The sequence below is a fragment of the Pygocentrus nattereri genome, chromosome 23 (genome assembly GCF_015220715.1).
Source record: "Pygocentrus nattereri isolate fPygNat1 chromosome 23, fPygNat1.pri, whole genome shotgun sequence".
Classification (NCBI taxonomy): Eukaryota; Metazoa; Chordata; class Actinopteri; order Characiformes; family Serrasalmidae; genus Pygocentrus; species Pygocentrus nattereri.
This window is the reverse complement of record NC_051233.1, coordinates 8,421,462-8,436,409: the sequence shown is the minus strand read 5'-3', so window position 1 is coordinate 8,436,409 and position 14,948 is coordinate 8,421,462. Positions and strand designations below refer to the sequence as shown.

The window sequence follows — 14,948 nt, the reverse complement described above, 5'->3', positions numbered from 1 at the left end:
TTATTGTTTTAAAATATAAATACATTGTAACCCTAACATGCTTTTCAAGTGTAATATATCTGTAAACACGAATATGGACGCTGTCATAGAATGACTCACAATTACAAACAGCTCTTATATCAGAAGAATATGGATATGTGAAGACTGTGTCAGGTCAAATGCTGCCCGATGGAGACGACAAATAAGATCAGCAACCAGCAACATCTGACGTGTAACACTATAGATGAATGTGGGCTCACTATCCTGCAAGCAACAGGTCACTACCCCTTATAACTGCTTATTAATGACCATTACTAAACTCCTTTTAAACCACTCTTTAACCCTTCAGAAGCCTGGTTTTATTACGGTATCCAGATGCCACTTTCAAAGGAAAGATGCCAGCTTTAAGTTGCTCAACCTGCATTTCAGAGCTGGTCTCAATAAGGTGCCACCTGTCACAGCCATGCCACCAAATCAGCAGCGCTTCAATGTTACCCATATATGCAAGTCTATCAATCATCCAGTCACCAGACCACACACAAAGACTCGTCCACTCAGCAGTAGTGCACTCTAAATGTCGTCAAAGTGAAGCAGTTACCTGGAGATGGTCTGTGGATCGCTGTCTGCTGTCTCCTGCCACAATAATAGGCTCCATAGTCCGCCAACATGCCCTCTTGATTCAGGCGACAGGGTCCAACTGGCCCGCCACTGGGGTTGTAGCGCCATCTGCTGACCGATCACGTTATACTCTGGGACTTTTTAAACTAGGTATGCCCAATCCTAGCTAGGCAAATATGTATATTACATACATATATATATATATAACCAAGAGCTCTATACAGGACCATTTGCATGCTTAAAGTCATGATCTCAAGATAACAGTCCAGTAAATCATAGCTGCCTCATAGCCTCTCTGGACTCATATTTATCATCCACCTGGGGGTCAAATTATGAGAAAAAACGTTTTTGAGAAAAAAAAATTACTAAAAATAGCAATCTTTTTTTTTCAATATTACAACTTATTTTTCTTGTGATCTCAAAATAACAAAAGTTCTTAGTACCACTATTTATTTTTGTTGTGATTTTAAGAAAACAAGTTTTTTTTCTCAGTACTACAACTTATTTTTGTTGTGATTTCAAGATTAAAAAATATTTTGTTCTCAGTGCCACAAATTACTTTTGTTGTGATTTCATAAAGACAAAAGTTTTTTTCTCAGTACCACAACTTATTTTTGTTCTGATCTCAACATAACAATTTTTTTTCTCCGTATCCTAATTTATGCTGAGATTTCAAGAAAACAAAAGTGTTTGTCTCAATACCACTATTTAATTTTCTTGTGATCTCAAGATAACGAAAGTTGTTTTCTCAAGATCACGGCATTCTTTAGATCACAAGACAAACCTGCTGAGCAAACCAAACCGAAACCAGAAACCGCTGAGTGTTTTATAATGTGTTTTGGCTTTAATGGGTTAATATCACATTGTAAAGGATCCTAATGGTCTAACAGGTGAATAATGACTGACTCTAAATGCATTTGATCATTTCCTAATGGGATCTAAAGATGTTCTACAGGAAACTAGTGGTCACCATTAAGCCAATTAAGAAGGCAAAACCATTAGGCTATAATCCTAATGGTTTCAAATGGTCATCTTCAGCAGGGAAATAAATTGTGAGATCTTGAGGAAACAACTTCTGTATCTTGTGATCACAAGACAATTAAGTCATGATCTCAGGATAACAATAACCATACCAAAAATTATAACTACACTCTTAAAAATGATGCTTTTTCAGGGGTTCTTTAAGAAAAAACATAGTTCTATAGATGAACATGAACACCCAAAGGACCCTTTGATTAAAGGGTTCTCTGCATTGTGAAAGGGTTCTTCAGATTGATAGAGAATATTCTGTAGATGGTTTTATATAGAACCTTTCGAAAAGGGTTTTATACAGCACCCAAAGGGGTTCTTCTATTGTTATCAGATTATCAAGCCTGTAACAACAGAAGAACCCTTTCTGGTGCTACATAGAACCTTTGTCATCATTTGTAGTGTGTACCTCTCGGCTTCTCTGGACTTCCATATCAGGAGGACGTTTAAGGAAGTGACTTCTTTCTGAGCTACAGAGCGCTGCTGGTGACATCCTGTATAAATAAAAATAATGCGTGGCCATGACTTAATAAGACGTGAAAATAAGATAATTAAGTCTGGGCCATGATGTAGTACGGTGTGGGAATGAGATCCTAATGTGTGGCCACAACTTAATAAGGCTTGGGCATGATATAACTAACTCGTGGACATGACTCAGGAAGGCGTGGGAACGAGATCATGCCTTACTAAGTTGAGTCCTGCTGGTGACATCCTGTATAAATAAAAATAGTACGTGGTCACAACTTATTAAGATGTGGGAACAAATAATAATAATAATAATAATAATAATAATAATAATAATACATTGGATTTATAACGCACTTTTCATTTATAGTAAATCTCAAAGTGCTCACAGTATAAAACATTAATCAAAAGATAATAATCAAATAATACTAATAAAATATGATACTTTATTGTCCATATGTCCTCCTAAAAAGATATGTCTTTAGTTCCTTTTTAAAGCAATCAGTTGTCTGAGGCTTCCTCAGATGGTCAGACAGGGCATTCCAAAGGCGTGGAGCTGCAGAACAAAAGGCACGGTCACCCATGGTACCAAGGTTTGTTCTGGTTGGAAGAAGACGGTGGAGATGCACAGAGCGAAGGGCTCGTAGATGTGTCTGTGGTACTAGCAGTTCATTTAAGTAAGAGGGAGCTTGGCCATGAACACATTTGTGTGTAAGGAGGAGAACCTTGTATTCAATCCTCTTAGTCACAGGGAGCCAGTGAAGAGGCTGAAGAACAGGTGTAATGTGCTCATTTTTGCGTACCTTCATCAGGACCCTGGCAGCACTGCTTTGAACATATTGTAATCTCTGAATACTCTTACTAGGGAGCCCCAAGAGAAGAGCATTACAGTAGTCCAGTCTTGAGGACACAAAAGCTTGGAACAGTCTTTCAGCATCAAACAGACTGAGGATAGGACGCAACTTGACAGTATTTCTGAGCTGATGGTAGGCAGTCTTACAAATATGTTTAATATGACTATCAAAGGTGAGTTGTGAATCCAGTTTAACACCCAGGTTGTTGACTGTAGAGGATAAAGAAATGTCTTGTCCAAAGAGTGTAATTCTGGAAACATGGGATAGCCGAATCTGTTGTTGGGTTCCAACCAAAATTACCTCAGTTTTTGCACTGTTCAGCTGACGAAAATTATGAGCCAACCACACCTTTTATTTCCTCCAAGCAGTCAGTAAGTTGTGTGAGAGGGGTTGCTGACTGAGAAGTTGATGACAGTAATGATGGTGAAGAGCCAACTTTCAGGTAAAGTTGTAGGTCATCAGCATAGCAATGAAAAGAAATTCCATAGCGTCTGATAACATTGCCCAGTGGCAATAAATACAGAATAAAAAGGATGGGGCCAAGGACCGATCCCTGAGGAACTCCACAGGTCACTGAGTAAGTCTGAGATCTGGCTTTCCCAAGCTCAAGAAATTCTGTTCTGTCCATTAGATATGATTTAAACCAGTCCAATGCAGTGTCTTTGATGCCAATGATGCAACAGAGCCTGTTCAGAAGTATGCCATGGTCAACAGTGTCAAATGCTGCAGACAGATCCAGGAGGACAAGAAGTGAAGGGGAGCCAGTATCTGCTGCCATTAATAGGTCATTTGTAACTCTGATCAGGGCAGTTTCAGTGCTGTGGGCAGAGCGGAAACCTGATTGGAACTTCTCAAAAAGATCATTATGCCTGAGATGATCCAGAAGACAGGCTGCAACTGTTTTCTCCAAGACCTTGGAGAGGAAAGGGAGGTTTGAGATTGGCCTGTAGTTTCCAATGACATCAGGGCTGAGGGAGAATTTTTTTAGCCGTGGTTTAATTATAGCAGTTTTTAGAGCAATAGAAACTTGACCAGTTTAGAGAGAGTGATTTATTGTGGTAGTAATCAGAGGACTAATACAATTATAATTACAGATAGTTAATAGATAGATAACAAGATAGTTAAGTCATGGCCATGACTTACTGAAGCATAAGAACAAGATCCTAATGCGTGGCCTCAACTTAGTAAGGCGTAGGAAAAAGATTCTAATGCGTGGCCACAAATTAGAAAGGTGAGGGAAAAAAATAATTAAGCCATGGCCACGACTTAGTAAAGCGTGGGAACAAGACCCTAATGTGTGGCCACAAATTAGTAAGACATGGGAACGAGATCCTAATGTGTGGCCACGACTCAGGAAGGCGTGGGAACAATATCATGCCTTACTGAGTTGAGCCCTGCTGGTGACATCCTGTATAAATAAAAATAATGCGGGTCTATGACTTCGCAAGTCATGGCAACGATTTAATTATACCTGTGCCTTACTAAGTCTTTCCCATGCATTAGGATCTCGTGCCCACGCGTTACTAAGTCGTGGGCATGACTTAATTATTTTATTCCCACACCTTTCTAATTCGTGGCCACGCATTAAGATCTTGTTCCCACGCCTTACTAAGTTGTGGCCACGCATTAGGGTCTCGTTCCCACACCTTACCTACGCATTAGGATCTTGTTCTCATGCTTCAGCAAGTCATGGCCATGACTTAACTATCTTGTTCCCACATCTTAATAAGTTGTGGCCACGTACTATTTTTATTCATATAGGACCACGCATTGTTTTTGTTTACATGGGATGTCACCAACAGGGCTCCATACCGAGCCGAGTACTACAGCCTGTTTGTCAGCGATTTGGCTGCAGTACTCCTCCTCCACAGCAGAGGGCAGCAGGATCAGGTGAGGCTCTACTAACCTCACCACCGTCTCCCGTTAGAGGAGAGCTGGCTCGTCCTCGGCGTGGTGTGGTGTCTCCGTAGAGCGCGGAGCAGCAGCATGGCGTCCGCGGTGCTCCGACAGTCCTGCAGCCTCCTAATGCTCAGAGCCCGCTCGCTCTCTGCAGCCGGTGAGTGGTGGGGGTTTAACGCGGACAGACCCGGGGGCTCCGCTCGGTCAGTGGGGGGAGTGGCGGAGTAACTCAAGGGCGCATCTCGGTCTGGGCTGCAGATCCACCCAGTAAAACCAGAGGGTAAAGACAGACAGTCTGGTGTAGGTACAGCCTTAGAACAGATGGTTCTTCGGGGGTTCTTTATTAAAGGCAGCGGTTCTGTTTTAGACCTGTGAGTGGTACACAGGAGCATGTCATACTTAAATGGTTTCTATATTGTGAAATGGTTCTGAAAGACCACCAGAAAGACCCAGTAGAGTCTGGCTGCGGATGGTTCTTCACGAGTTCTTTAGTAAAGGCAACCACTTCATGCTTAAATGTTTTGTTTTTGTTTTTGTTTTTTTGCATGGTGGAATGGCTCTTCATACTGATGGGGAATGTGCTTTATATGGTTCTATATAGAACCTTATTGAAAATGCTTCTGCGTCGCACCAAAAGAGGTTCTTCTGTGATTAGAAATTTAAGTTGACATCATAACAATAGCAGAACCCTTAATTGTGCTATGTAGAACCAATTTTTCGAAAAGGTTCAGTGTAGAGCCCTACACAACGCTCTCTCCATCAGTCTAAAGAACCATTTCACCATTCATTCATTCATGACAACTGTTCTCTGAGTGTTCCTGGTTCTATTTTCTTTACTGAAGAACCCATGAAGAACCATCATTTTTAAGAGGGTACAATAGAAGAACCCTTCCAGTGTTATAGAACCGTTTCACCATATAAGTAACATTTAAGCATGAAATGGTTCTATATAGAACTCATCCATGCAAAAAAAGGGTTCTTTAGAAACATTAGCTTAGCAAACTATCAAGAACCAGCAGTAGCACTTGTTTCTGTTGTTTGTGAAATAGGACTATTGACTTTAGTGAAGAACCACCTCTGTGTATTTAAGTGCGTGTTGGGTGTACAGACTGTTCAACACGCCGGGCATTAGATGCGTTTGAAATAATAATAATAATAATAATAGTAAATAATGATGTTTTACATAAATATGGAAAGAATACAGCAGCATAGCCGCGTAAGGGCTGTGAAGGAGCTTCGGTGGGCACGACCAGCTATACAGGCAAGCCTCAGTAACACATTCACATTATTTATAATGCCGAAACCCATTTTTCTGGACGTTTTCTCTGGGTTTGGTCAGGAGCAGCTGATGAGCTGTCCGGTCTTACCGCTCCTTCCATTTTTCAGTGTAATCTCCCAGCGGCTGACACGGGATCAGAAACACGCTGAAGCCATCAGCTACCAGCAGTGTGTCGTTCGCGAACGAGTCGACTCTTTGAACTCTGGGAGTCGACTCGCATCGAAGAGTCGATTTCTTTCTCTCTTTTTTCTAAGTTCGCTAGAACAAAACTCAATTTTCTTACTTTTCCCTGCCTCTATTCATGGCTAGCTGATGGATTTACCTGCATTTTGTTTGTTTTGTCTGTCCATGTCTCATGAAATTCATTCAGTGAAACTAGATGTGATTTAAAAACATGCTGCAATTTCTGTAAATTATTGGGTAGAGCAGTGTTTTATTAATAAGAAATGATCGACATGATCGCTAAATTGGCTCATTTTGGGGGGGAAATAGCACGAAAGCGCCCCCGTTTGGGAACCGAAAGAGTCGACTCGTATTGGGGAGCTGAGCCGATTGATCAGAGTCGCTGGAAAGCGGAAAGGTTCATCACTGAGAGCTAGCATTCAGCGCTACAAACACAGAGAGACAGGAGGAGTGCTGCAGTGAGTTTATTAATAAAAAAAACATGCTAACTGCTCGAAGGAGTGAGAGAGCAGGTGTGCAGGAGGGTGAGTGAACCCAGACAGGCCTCAGCTTAGCCAGGAGCAAGTTAGCCCTTTAGCTGTTGAGTAAGGGAGCAGTGGAGTGTCTGAAAGGTGCTAACCTAGCTTAGCTAACTAGTTAGCTCACATAGTGTGAGCTCTTAGTGTTTATCCGTATATAATACAGTTTTGTCACAAATTTGAAGGTATATATCCGTGTAAGGCCAAAATATGGGAAATCTAGTTCAATACCTGGGTAGAAAAAACACTACGCTGTGTTTTGGTTGCTGGTGTGCTGGTCACCTATCGTGACTATGCTGGGTGACCTGATAAACCAGCACCTGACCAGCATAACGCTGCTGTCAGAAGAAAACCCTGTATTCGTTTTTCAGTGTTTGGCATAATGTGAAAAGGCCTGTTGGTCTTTACAATGTATGTAAATTTCATGAAGAATGGATCAAAAGAAATGGTCCAAAATGACTAGGAAAGACATCAGAAAGAAGTATGTTTTTTCCTTCTCCTGTTAAGTTACCATTTTGGAGATATGATATTTGGTTTTCTTCCAACAACAGTGATAAGCTGGCTTGGAATTCTTACTGGTCTTCTTACTGTTTTTTTTTTTCCCCAGCAGAAACTTTTAATGGTTTCTATTATTTTTTACTAGCCTAAAAAGTCTACTTATGAGGCTGTTGGTGGTGGGGTGGGAGGTAGAGTTGAAAGAATCACTTTTATTTTGAAATTGCAATTTTCAAACTGCATAAGCTGTTTTTTTTTTTTTTTGCGTAATAAATAATACATGGATAAAAATTAAACTAAGAACACAGAGCTTGTCTGCTAGCTGTAGATAAATCAGACCAATCAGAAGCAACAAAACACCCATGTTCTGTATATGTGACATCACAACTAACTAGTAGTCTCATGCACTCTGTTTAAACTTCATGCCAGAAAAAGTGGATATTCTGGTGTTCTTGGCAAAAAAAAAACAGGCCTGGAAATTAATTTCTAGAAAATTACTGCAATTGAAGCACAATATTGGTCAGAAAAATTGCAATCTGATGTTTCCCCCAAATCAGTCTGCTCTAGTGGGAGCATAGACCTGCTGATTTATGTGAAATAGTTTGTGCTGCAAACTAAAGCTATCCAACAATCCAGTACATTTCTCCAGTTTCTGTATCGTACACTCACACAGTGAAAAGGATCCCTGAAGTCAAACATTTGAACCCCTTTTTTAATTATCTTAAAGATGCTGTGATCTCATGGCTTATTTCTAAATGCAAATAAGTTTTTAGCTGGTCACCAACAAATGGCTTTCAGCAGCAAGGTCTCAGCATTCCAGTCTTTTTAAAAATGTGCCATATAGGACCATTTTCTTTACTAAAGAACCCATGAAGAACCAACTCTTCAAGTGGTTAAGATAGCCTTGGGTTAAACAGTCACCCTGTTCACAGATTATGAATACGGCACTGCAGTGACATGGAGACATGGACTGACCCTAAGTTACTGTGGTTCCTCTGTGCAGGAGTCAGGCATAAAACCACCATCCAGTATGCCACACGTCCAGACCTACCCAGGCTGGCTTACAGGAAGCTGAAGGGGAAGAGTCCAGGAGTGGTGTTCCTCCCCGGCTTTGCCTCCCACATGGGCGGTCGGAAGGCAGAAGCACTGGAAGAGTTCTGCAAGTCTCTGGGTCACTCCTACCTGAGGTAGTCAGCGTTCTAGATCAGAATTTACAGTATTAACTCTGTTAAATTACTGTTTTTGTTGCTGTTCAATTGATTGAGGATTAATGTGTGTGTGTGTGTATACATATATATATATATATATATATATATATATATATATATATATATATATATATATATATATATATATATATATGTGTGTGTGTGTGTTCATACAACAAATTTCATTGTTGGTTCTACTTTTGCACTTCTGCATAACTTGGATAGGGCAGGATGTTGAAATGACATTGTATTACTTAAGTAATACACACTTTAAAAAGATGATTGTTCAAGAGCTGTTTAGTTGTTTATTGATCCATGAACACTCTAAGAATCCTTTGCGTCATGAAATGGTTATGGATGTTTTATGTTTCTAACCTTTTTGAAAAAGGTTTTATATTTCACCATAAAGGGTTCTTCTGTTATTATGATTTCATGCTTGTAACAGTGAAAGAACCTTTTTGGTGCTATATAGAACCATCTAAAGCACATCTGAAGAATCCCTTTAATTGATCAAAGGGTTCTTTGAGTGTTCATGACGTATAGGACCATTTTCTTTACCCTTGAAGTAAGTCAGTCTCATTACCAAATTTAGACTGTTATTGCGTTTCTAAATCAGCACTTCCTTACAAGGGGAATTTCACCTGCTTTTTAAAATTTCTGCATAATTCAGTAGTTAAGGTGTAAACCAAGTTGTTCAGAGGGGTTTGCTGTGCAATAGTTGAATTTAGAGGCTCAGATTTCTTTACAGTGGTGGTGATGGGAACCAGGGGTCACCATGACTACAACACATATAGCCATTTTATTTACAGGCTATCAAATTTCAATACTTTTTTGTGTCTGGTGGCAGACAGGTCACCGAAATTGACGGGAAGTGTGGCCAATGTCTCTTTATTTTACTGCTTGTTACCATAACTACGCCACAGCCCACCTAAACTGCTGTGAGTTTGCCTCTCTAGCAATCTAGAAAGTTTTCGTTTATCGATAGCCAGTTCTTGTAGCACCACACTGACTCTTTCAGAAGAGTCGCACTTCCGAAGGAAGGGGAATGTCAGGAAGCATTTTCAAACTATGCACAGAAACAATTAACTCCAGACGTCAGAAACCTAGCTGACAATAGTGGTAGTGTAATTTTTCAGTTGTTTTCCCTGTAATGCTGAATATCAATATAGGCCTCTGCAGTGCATTAAAATAAGTTTCAAATGACCTGTCCACTATAAAAAGTAGATCTCAGGTATGGGCACTCTAGAACATCAATTTTCATCATTTACATCTTAACCCTTTCAGCTATGCAGAACATGCCACCCAGTCCTGGACTAAATTAATATTTTTTTTTCTCTTGCCTTGGTCTGGATTTAATCTGTTATTAGAGAAACGTATCATTCAAAGCAGCCAAGTTCAGTAGGTAGATACGTGCCTGTCTGATAAATGTGTCTGGAACCACTCAGGTTTGACTACACAGGCTGTGGGGCGTCTGAAGGGCAAATGACCGATTACAACATCGGTACATGGAAGAAGGATGTCCTGTATGTGCTGGACGAGCTGGTGGAAGGGCCTCAGGTAAGAGAGGAACTAACAGTCTCAGGTAGTGAGTGTGTTCGTTCACTGAATTTGCTGGACTGGCTGTGTTCTACTCCCAGATCAGCTTATTTCTTTATAGTGACTTGAGTCCTCAAAACAGACTCTAGATCAGCACTCCTACTAACAAGCTTTCTAAATAGCTGCACTGATCTGCTGTCCTGAAATGCTCTCAGGCAGAAGTCCAGTCAGATTCCATGTTTACTTAATTGCTGCTAAATATATGGTACATGAGATCATATTATATAGGGTGGGCAAGTGCAGTAGAGAGCTGGACATAACTTGCTGCAGGTCACATTAAGAAGACCATGTTGCCATGTTGGTAGGCAAGCTGGAACTCTCAGTACTCATTGTGCTCAGTCTCCAAAAAATACTATAGAGAGAAGACTAGCTAGATTGGTGGTCTGGATCCATGGCTTCCAAAGCTGCCAATGCTCTTCAATAATCATACACATACATAAACCTGAACTTAGCATCTTAGAACTTTGTATCACACTTGGCTGGTAAAATAAAAGTAAACTACAGAATAAGTCAAGTGCATATTTTTCAAGCATCTCTGAGGAAATATGCTGACTGGGTATCACGACCCTTTCAATCTTATATTAAAACCTGATTTCAAATCAGCACTCTAATAGATAGGGTCCTCAGTGTGTCCACCCTTTCTCTTCCTAATGTGACTTTCTCATTACTGTAGATACTGGTAGGTTCCAGTATGGGAGGCTGGCTGATGTTGCTGGCTGCTCTGGCAAGGCCAGAGAAGATCGCTGCCCTGGTGGGCATTTCCACAGCTGCCGATCACTTTGTGACAGCCTTCAACACCTTGCCGATAGAGGTGAGAACAGGTTTGAAGAGACACTCACTTACCTGGGCTTCATCACGGCTCAAAATGGGGCAGTTGTGGGCTGGATGTTAGGGAACTGGCCCTGTGACTGGAAAGGTTGCCAGTTCGATCCCCAGCACCGACAGTTCATGACTGAGGTGTCCTTGAGCAAGACACCAAATTGCTCCCCGTGGTTAGGGCTGCCCACCGCTCTGGGCAAGTGTGCTCACTGCCCCCTAGTGTGTGTCTTCATTAGTGTGTGTGTATGTGGCGTTTCACTTCATGGGTGGGTTAAATGTGGAGGTGTAATTTCTCCGGTTGTGGGATTAAAAAAGTATCACTTAAAAAAGTATCACTTAACTTAAAATGCAGGAATTTATTAGTTCCATCTACTATACTAAGTTGGCAGTTTATTAGCCACATCCATCTAGTAATCCATCTTGCATTTCCTTTGCGCTTCACTACAAGATGCTGCATTATGTAAGAATGTTGAATTATGTGGAACTGATTGCATTGCACACAAGTCACGTGATGCCTGCCGTTTGGACTATGCTGTTTGTCTGAATGTAAGGTACCTAATAAGCTGGGAACTTATGTATTGTCTATAGAGGTCTGCATAGGCTTAATTATTAATGCCACTCAACCACATACCACACCCACCTGCGTGCAAAAACCTAGTGCCCTTATTTATCACACTCACCTTCTTCAACTATGTCATGGCAGCCTGCACATATCATTTGGGCTGTGGTCCTTGTCCGCACTTGCCTGGGTTTGGCATATGCAATCTGCACCATTGGCCTACAGCATGCCCACCCAGCCTCCACAGCATTGTGTATCAGCCTCCAGTCCCACTGTCCCGCCACACATTCTGCTACACAAATGTAAACAAGTGAATATTTTGTGTACTTTTAGGACAAAACTGCAAGTGTCACTTGATGTCACTCTGACCCTGTTTACACCTAGTTACTTCATGTGTCTGGTATCTGTATTGTTTCCTGATGTCAGCTACATGTATTTACACGTAGTCCAGTGCATCACTGGCTAGTTGGACTGAAATCCGATTGCTATGTGGGACAGAATTTGCAAACCAGCGTGTTCAGTGGCAACCAATTACGAACTGTTTATCTGTTCCTGTGCTATGTTGAAGATGGTTACTGTGTCCATACTGACCTGTACATATTGCTATTAAGCATTTCATTTTGTCTGGACCACAACCATGTGCCTCCTCCATGATTGTCTGCAAGGAAGATATCAATCCTGTGCTCAGTGACCTTCTGCATGGGGAGGATTTTTTTAGTTTTTAGATTTTTTTAGTTTAGTTTTACTAGTGCTGGAGGGTTTTTGGTTGTACTGGAAGGCGTTTTAAATGTGCTGGGGTCAGTTTCAGCGTATCAACATTATTTGACCAAATTTGTATTAAAGTCAACATGGATGGATAAATGTGGCTTGCAATGACAGGAGTTGAAAAGCCAGAACAATTTTCTTGGAAAAAATGCAGTTAGATTTTGCGCAGAAGTTCTTGGTTATATTGTTTCATTATCTGTATGCAGTATGTTGTAATTACTTCCACAAGGAGCCAGTAATTGCCTAAATCCTCTTTACCAACTGAGTTATAATACCCATCTGCATGAGAATCTTTTGGCTGATTTCCTGCTATGACTGTGGTGCCTAAACATTAATCCTGCTACTTGTTCTATCTAAAATGATTCACTAGTGTTTCTCGAGTTTTACACAGTGTCAAATTGCAGGGAAGACGCTAAAAACTAGCTGTGAAGGCATCTAAGTCTTGCTGAGTAAACGCTGATCTCGTGTTTGTGTGTTACCTCTTTTGCCCTCTTGCAGATGAGAAAGGAGATTGAGGAGCGTGGCTCATGGTCTTTCCCCACCCGGTACAACGAGGAAGGCTCGTACATGCTCAGCCTAGACTTTCTAAAGGAAGCAGAGAACCACTGCATCCTTCAGAGCCCAATCCCAGTGGCCTGCCCTGTGCGCCTCATCCACGGCCTGAAGGATGCTGATGTTCCATGGCATGTCTCTATGCAGGTGGCTGAACGTGTGCTCAGCAACGATGTGGACGTCGTACTCCGCAAACACGGCCACCACCGAATGTCTGAGAAGGACGACATCAAGCTGATGGTGTACACCATCGATGACCTTATTGATAAGCTGACCACGCTGGGGTGAGGTGGACATAGTATCAGTCGGGGTTGGAGAGGGCTTTGATTGACTTTCAAGGAAGGAGACTGCGTTGGTAGGAGGGGAACTGGGGAGAGGAATTCAAGTGTTATAGAAAACCACGACTGTCGGGTGAGGTACAAAGTGGTAAGAAGCTATGTAGTTGTATTCTAATGTCCAAATGCCCAGCAGGTAAATGACCGCTTGCTTGTGGGTAGTTGTTCTTACCTTTGGGACAACACTGATGTAGTGAATGCACACACATGCAACCCTCCTCAGGCAAACCTAATCTTGATCTGTGTGAGAGCACCACAAAACAACAAAGTGCAACATGTTCAGCAAAAGGAACTCATTCTTCATGCCTTTTCTTTTTTTTTGTTTGTTTTGTTCCATCTTATGGTTAAGCTTTTCACCTTTTTATTTTATCTAAGGCTTGACCCAATTTTCCCTTTTTATTGGTCCCTCTATACAGTAGCTCAGAATGGGCAAATCACAGAAAGACATGCATTAGAATGTGTGCCTTTATTTTTGTTTGAGCATTTCCTTTAATTTATCACCAGAGAGTCTCGTCTCACCACATTGCTTCATGATTTTTGAAGACAGTGGGACATTTTCCTCTAATCCAGTTCAAGACACCTGTGCACTGGAGTTCATTGTGTATAACGCTGGTTCAAGTTAGTTTTGTGTGGGGATAAACGTGATCTTGTAATGAGAACGTCTGTGGAAGACTGAGAAATAGTCTATGACAGCAAGCCTGTCGTTAGCCCATGGATGTAATGTAAGTTAGCATGGCTCAAAACCCCCCAAGAAACTCCAAAGTGTGTAGTAAACACTACACGAGAGAAACAGCTGTTAGCTAACGAGCTTTCACTAGGTAGCTTGCTTTGCTTGTGTTATCAGTTGTACTCCTGACATAAGAACAATGTGGGGGTAGCGTTAAGAGGGGGACACATACTAGAGGGTTTAGCTGCAATCCAGCACCAGAAGTTGTTTAGCCCACATGTTTAATTTTATTAAGACGTCTGGCCCTGTGAGGCTAGGCCTCAAGAAAGGAACCCAGAGAACACTGGTTAAAGGAATACTTCTCACCGAATTAACAACTGAAAACGAGCTGTTTAACATTATACATTTGTATAACGCCAACTGACCTCTCCTTATCCCTGTTTTCATTCAATGAATATGTTTACATGCACTTAATAATCCGATAACTGCAGAAAATCAGATTTTATCAGGAATCTAATCAACATGTTTAAATGCAGTTGAGTAATCAGATAATGGGGAAACTCTGGGTTTACATACGTCAGACAATAATCGGATTTCTACTTTGCAACCAGTTAATAAGCTCTCAGAAGACGTGGCTTTTTTTCCGCCCACACTAAAATATGAACATGTTGCTCCAAAAGTGTTTTGCTGCTGTCTCATGGCAACGTTGCTTGCTTATTTCCAGTACTGCAGTCACTTTTCATACATGCGCTGAGAAATCTGAAAGAAATCAGAGTAAGAGTTCACATGCACTAAGAAATCTGATAACTGAGCTAAAATCCAGCCTCTTTATCGGATTTCTTAATCAGATTTCTAGACCTTACTCTGATCTAAGAAACTGGAGCGGGCTGTTTGTGATCACATAACTGCATAAATCTGGTTTTGATCAGATTATTGAGTGCATGTAAATTTGGTGGTGTAATTTTCCTTTAAAACACACAAAGCCATTCCACCACACGAGGACTGATCTCACAGTTCCACAAAGTACTGTGAATACCTCTTGTTGCTGGGTTGATGTACAGCTGTTGATGGTGGCTTCCTTTGCATACACTATTTTATGTTTATAATGTTATAATGTGTCCTTAAAAT

The 14,948-nt window shown here is 41.1% G+C and overlaps 1 protein-coding gene across 1 annotated transcript; it reads left to right on the top strand.

The window, feature by feature from the left end:
* The first annotated feature begins 4,852 nt into the window (after positions 1-4,852).
* abhd10a (abhydrolase domain containing 10, depalmitoylase a) lies at positions 4,853-14,549 on the top strand. Its single transcript, XM_017702876.2, has 5 exons — positions 4,853-5,001; positions 8,323-8,506; positions 9,973-10,084; positions 10,797-10,934; positions 12,765-14,549. Exons 1-5 carry the CDS (start codon positions 4,932-4,934, stop codon positions 13,104-13,106), a joined length of 846 nt encoding a protein of 281 aa, XP_017558365.1. The 5' UTR covers positions 4,853-4,931; the 3' UTR covers positions 13,107-14,549.
* Positions 14,550-14,948: the final 399 nt, after the last annotated feature.

Coding starts and splice junctions, on each gene's coding strand:
- abhd10a (XM_017702876.2), top strand. CDS start 4,932: ATGGCGTCCGCGGTGCTCCGACAGTCCTGCAGCCTCCTAATGCTCAGA. Junction 10,085..10,796: donor AGCTGGTGGAAGGGCCTCAG/GTAAGAGAGGAA, acceptor TCATTACTGTAG/ATACTGGTAGGTTCCAGTAT. Junction 10,935..12,764: donor TCAACACCTTGCCGATAGAG/GTGAGAACAGGT, acceptor GCCCTCTTGCAG/ATGAGAAAGGAGATTGAGGA.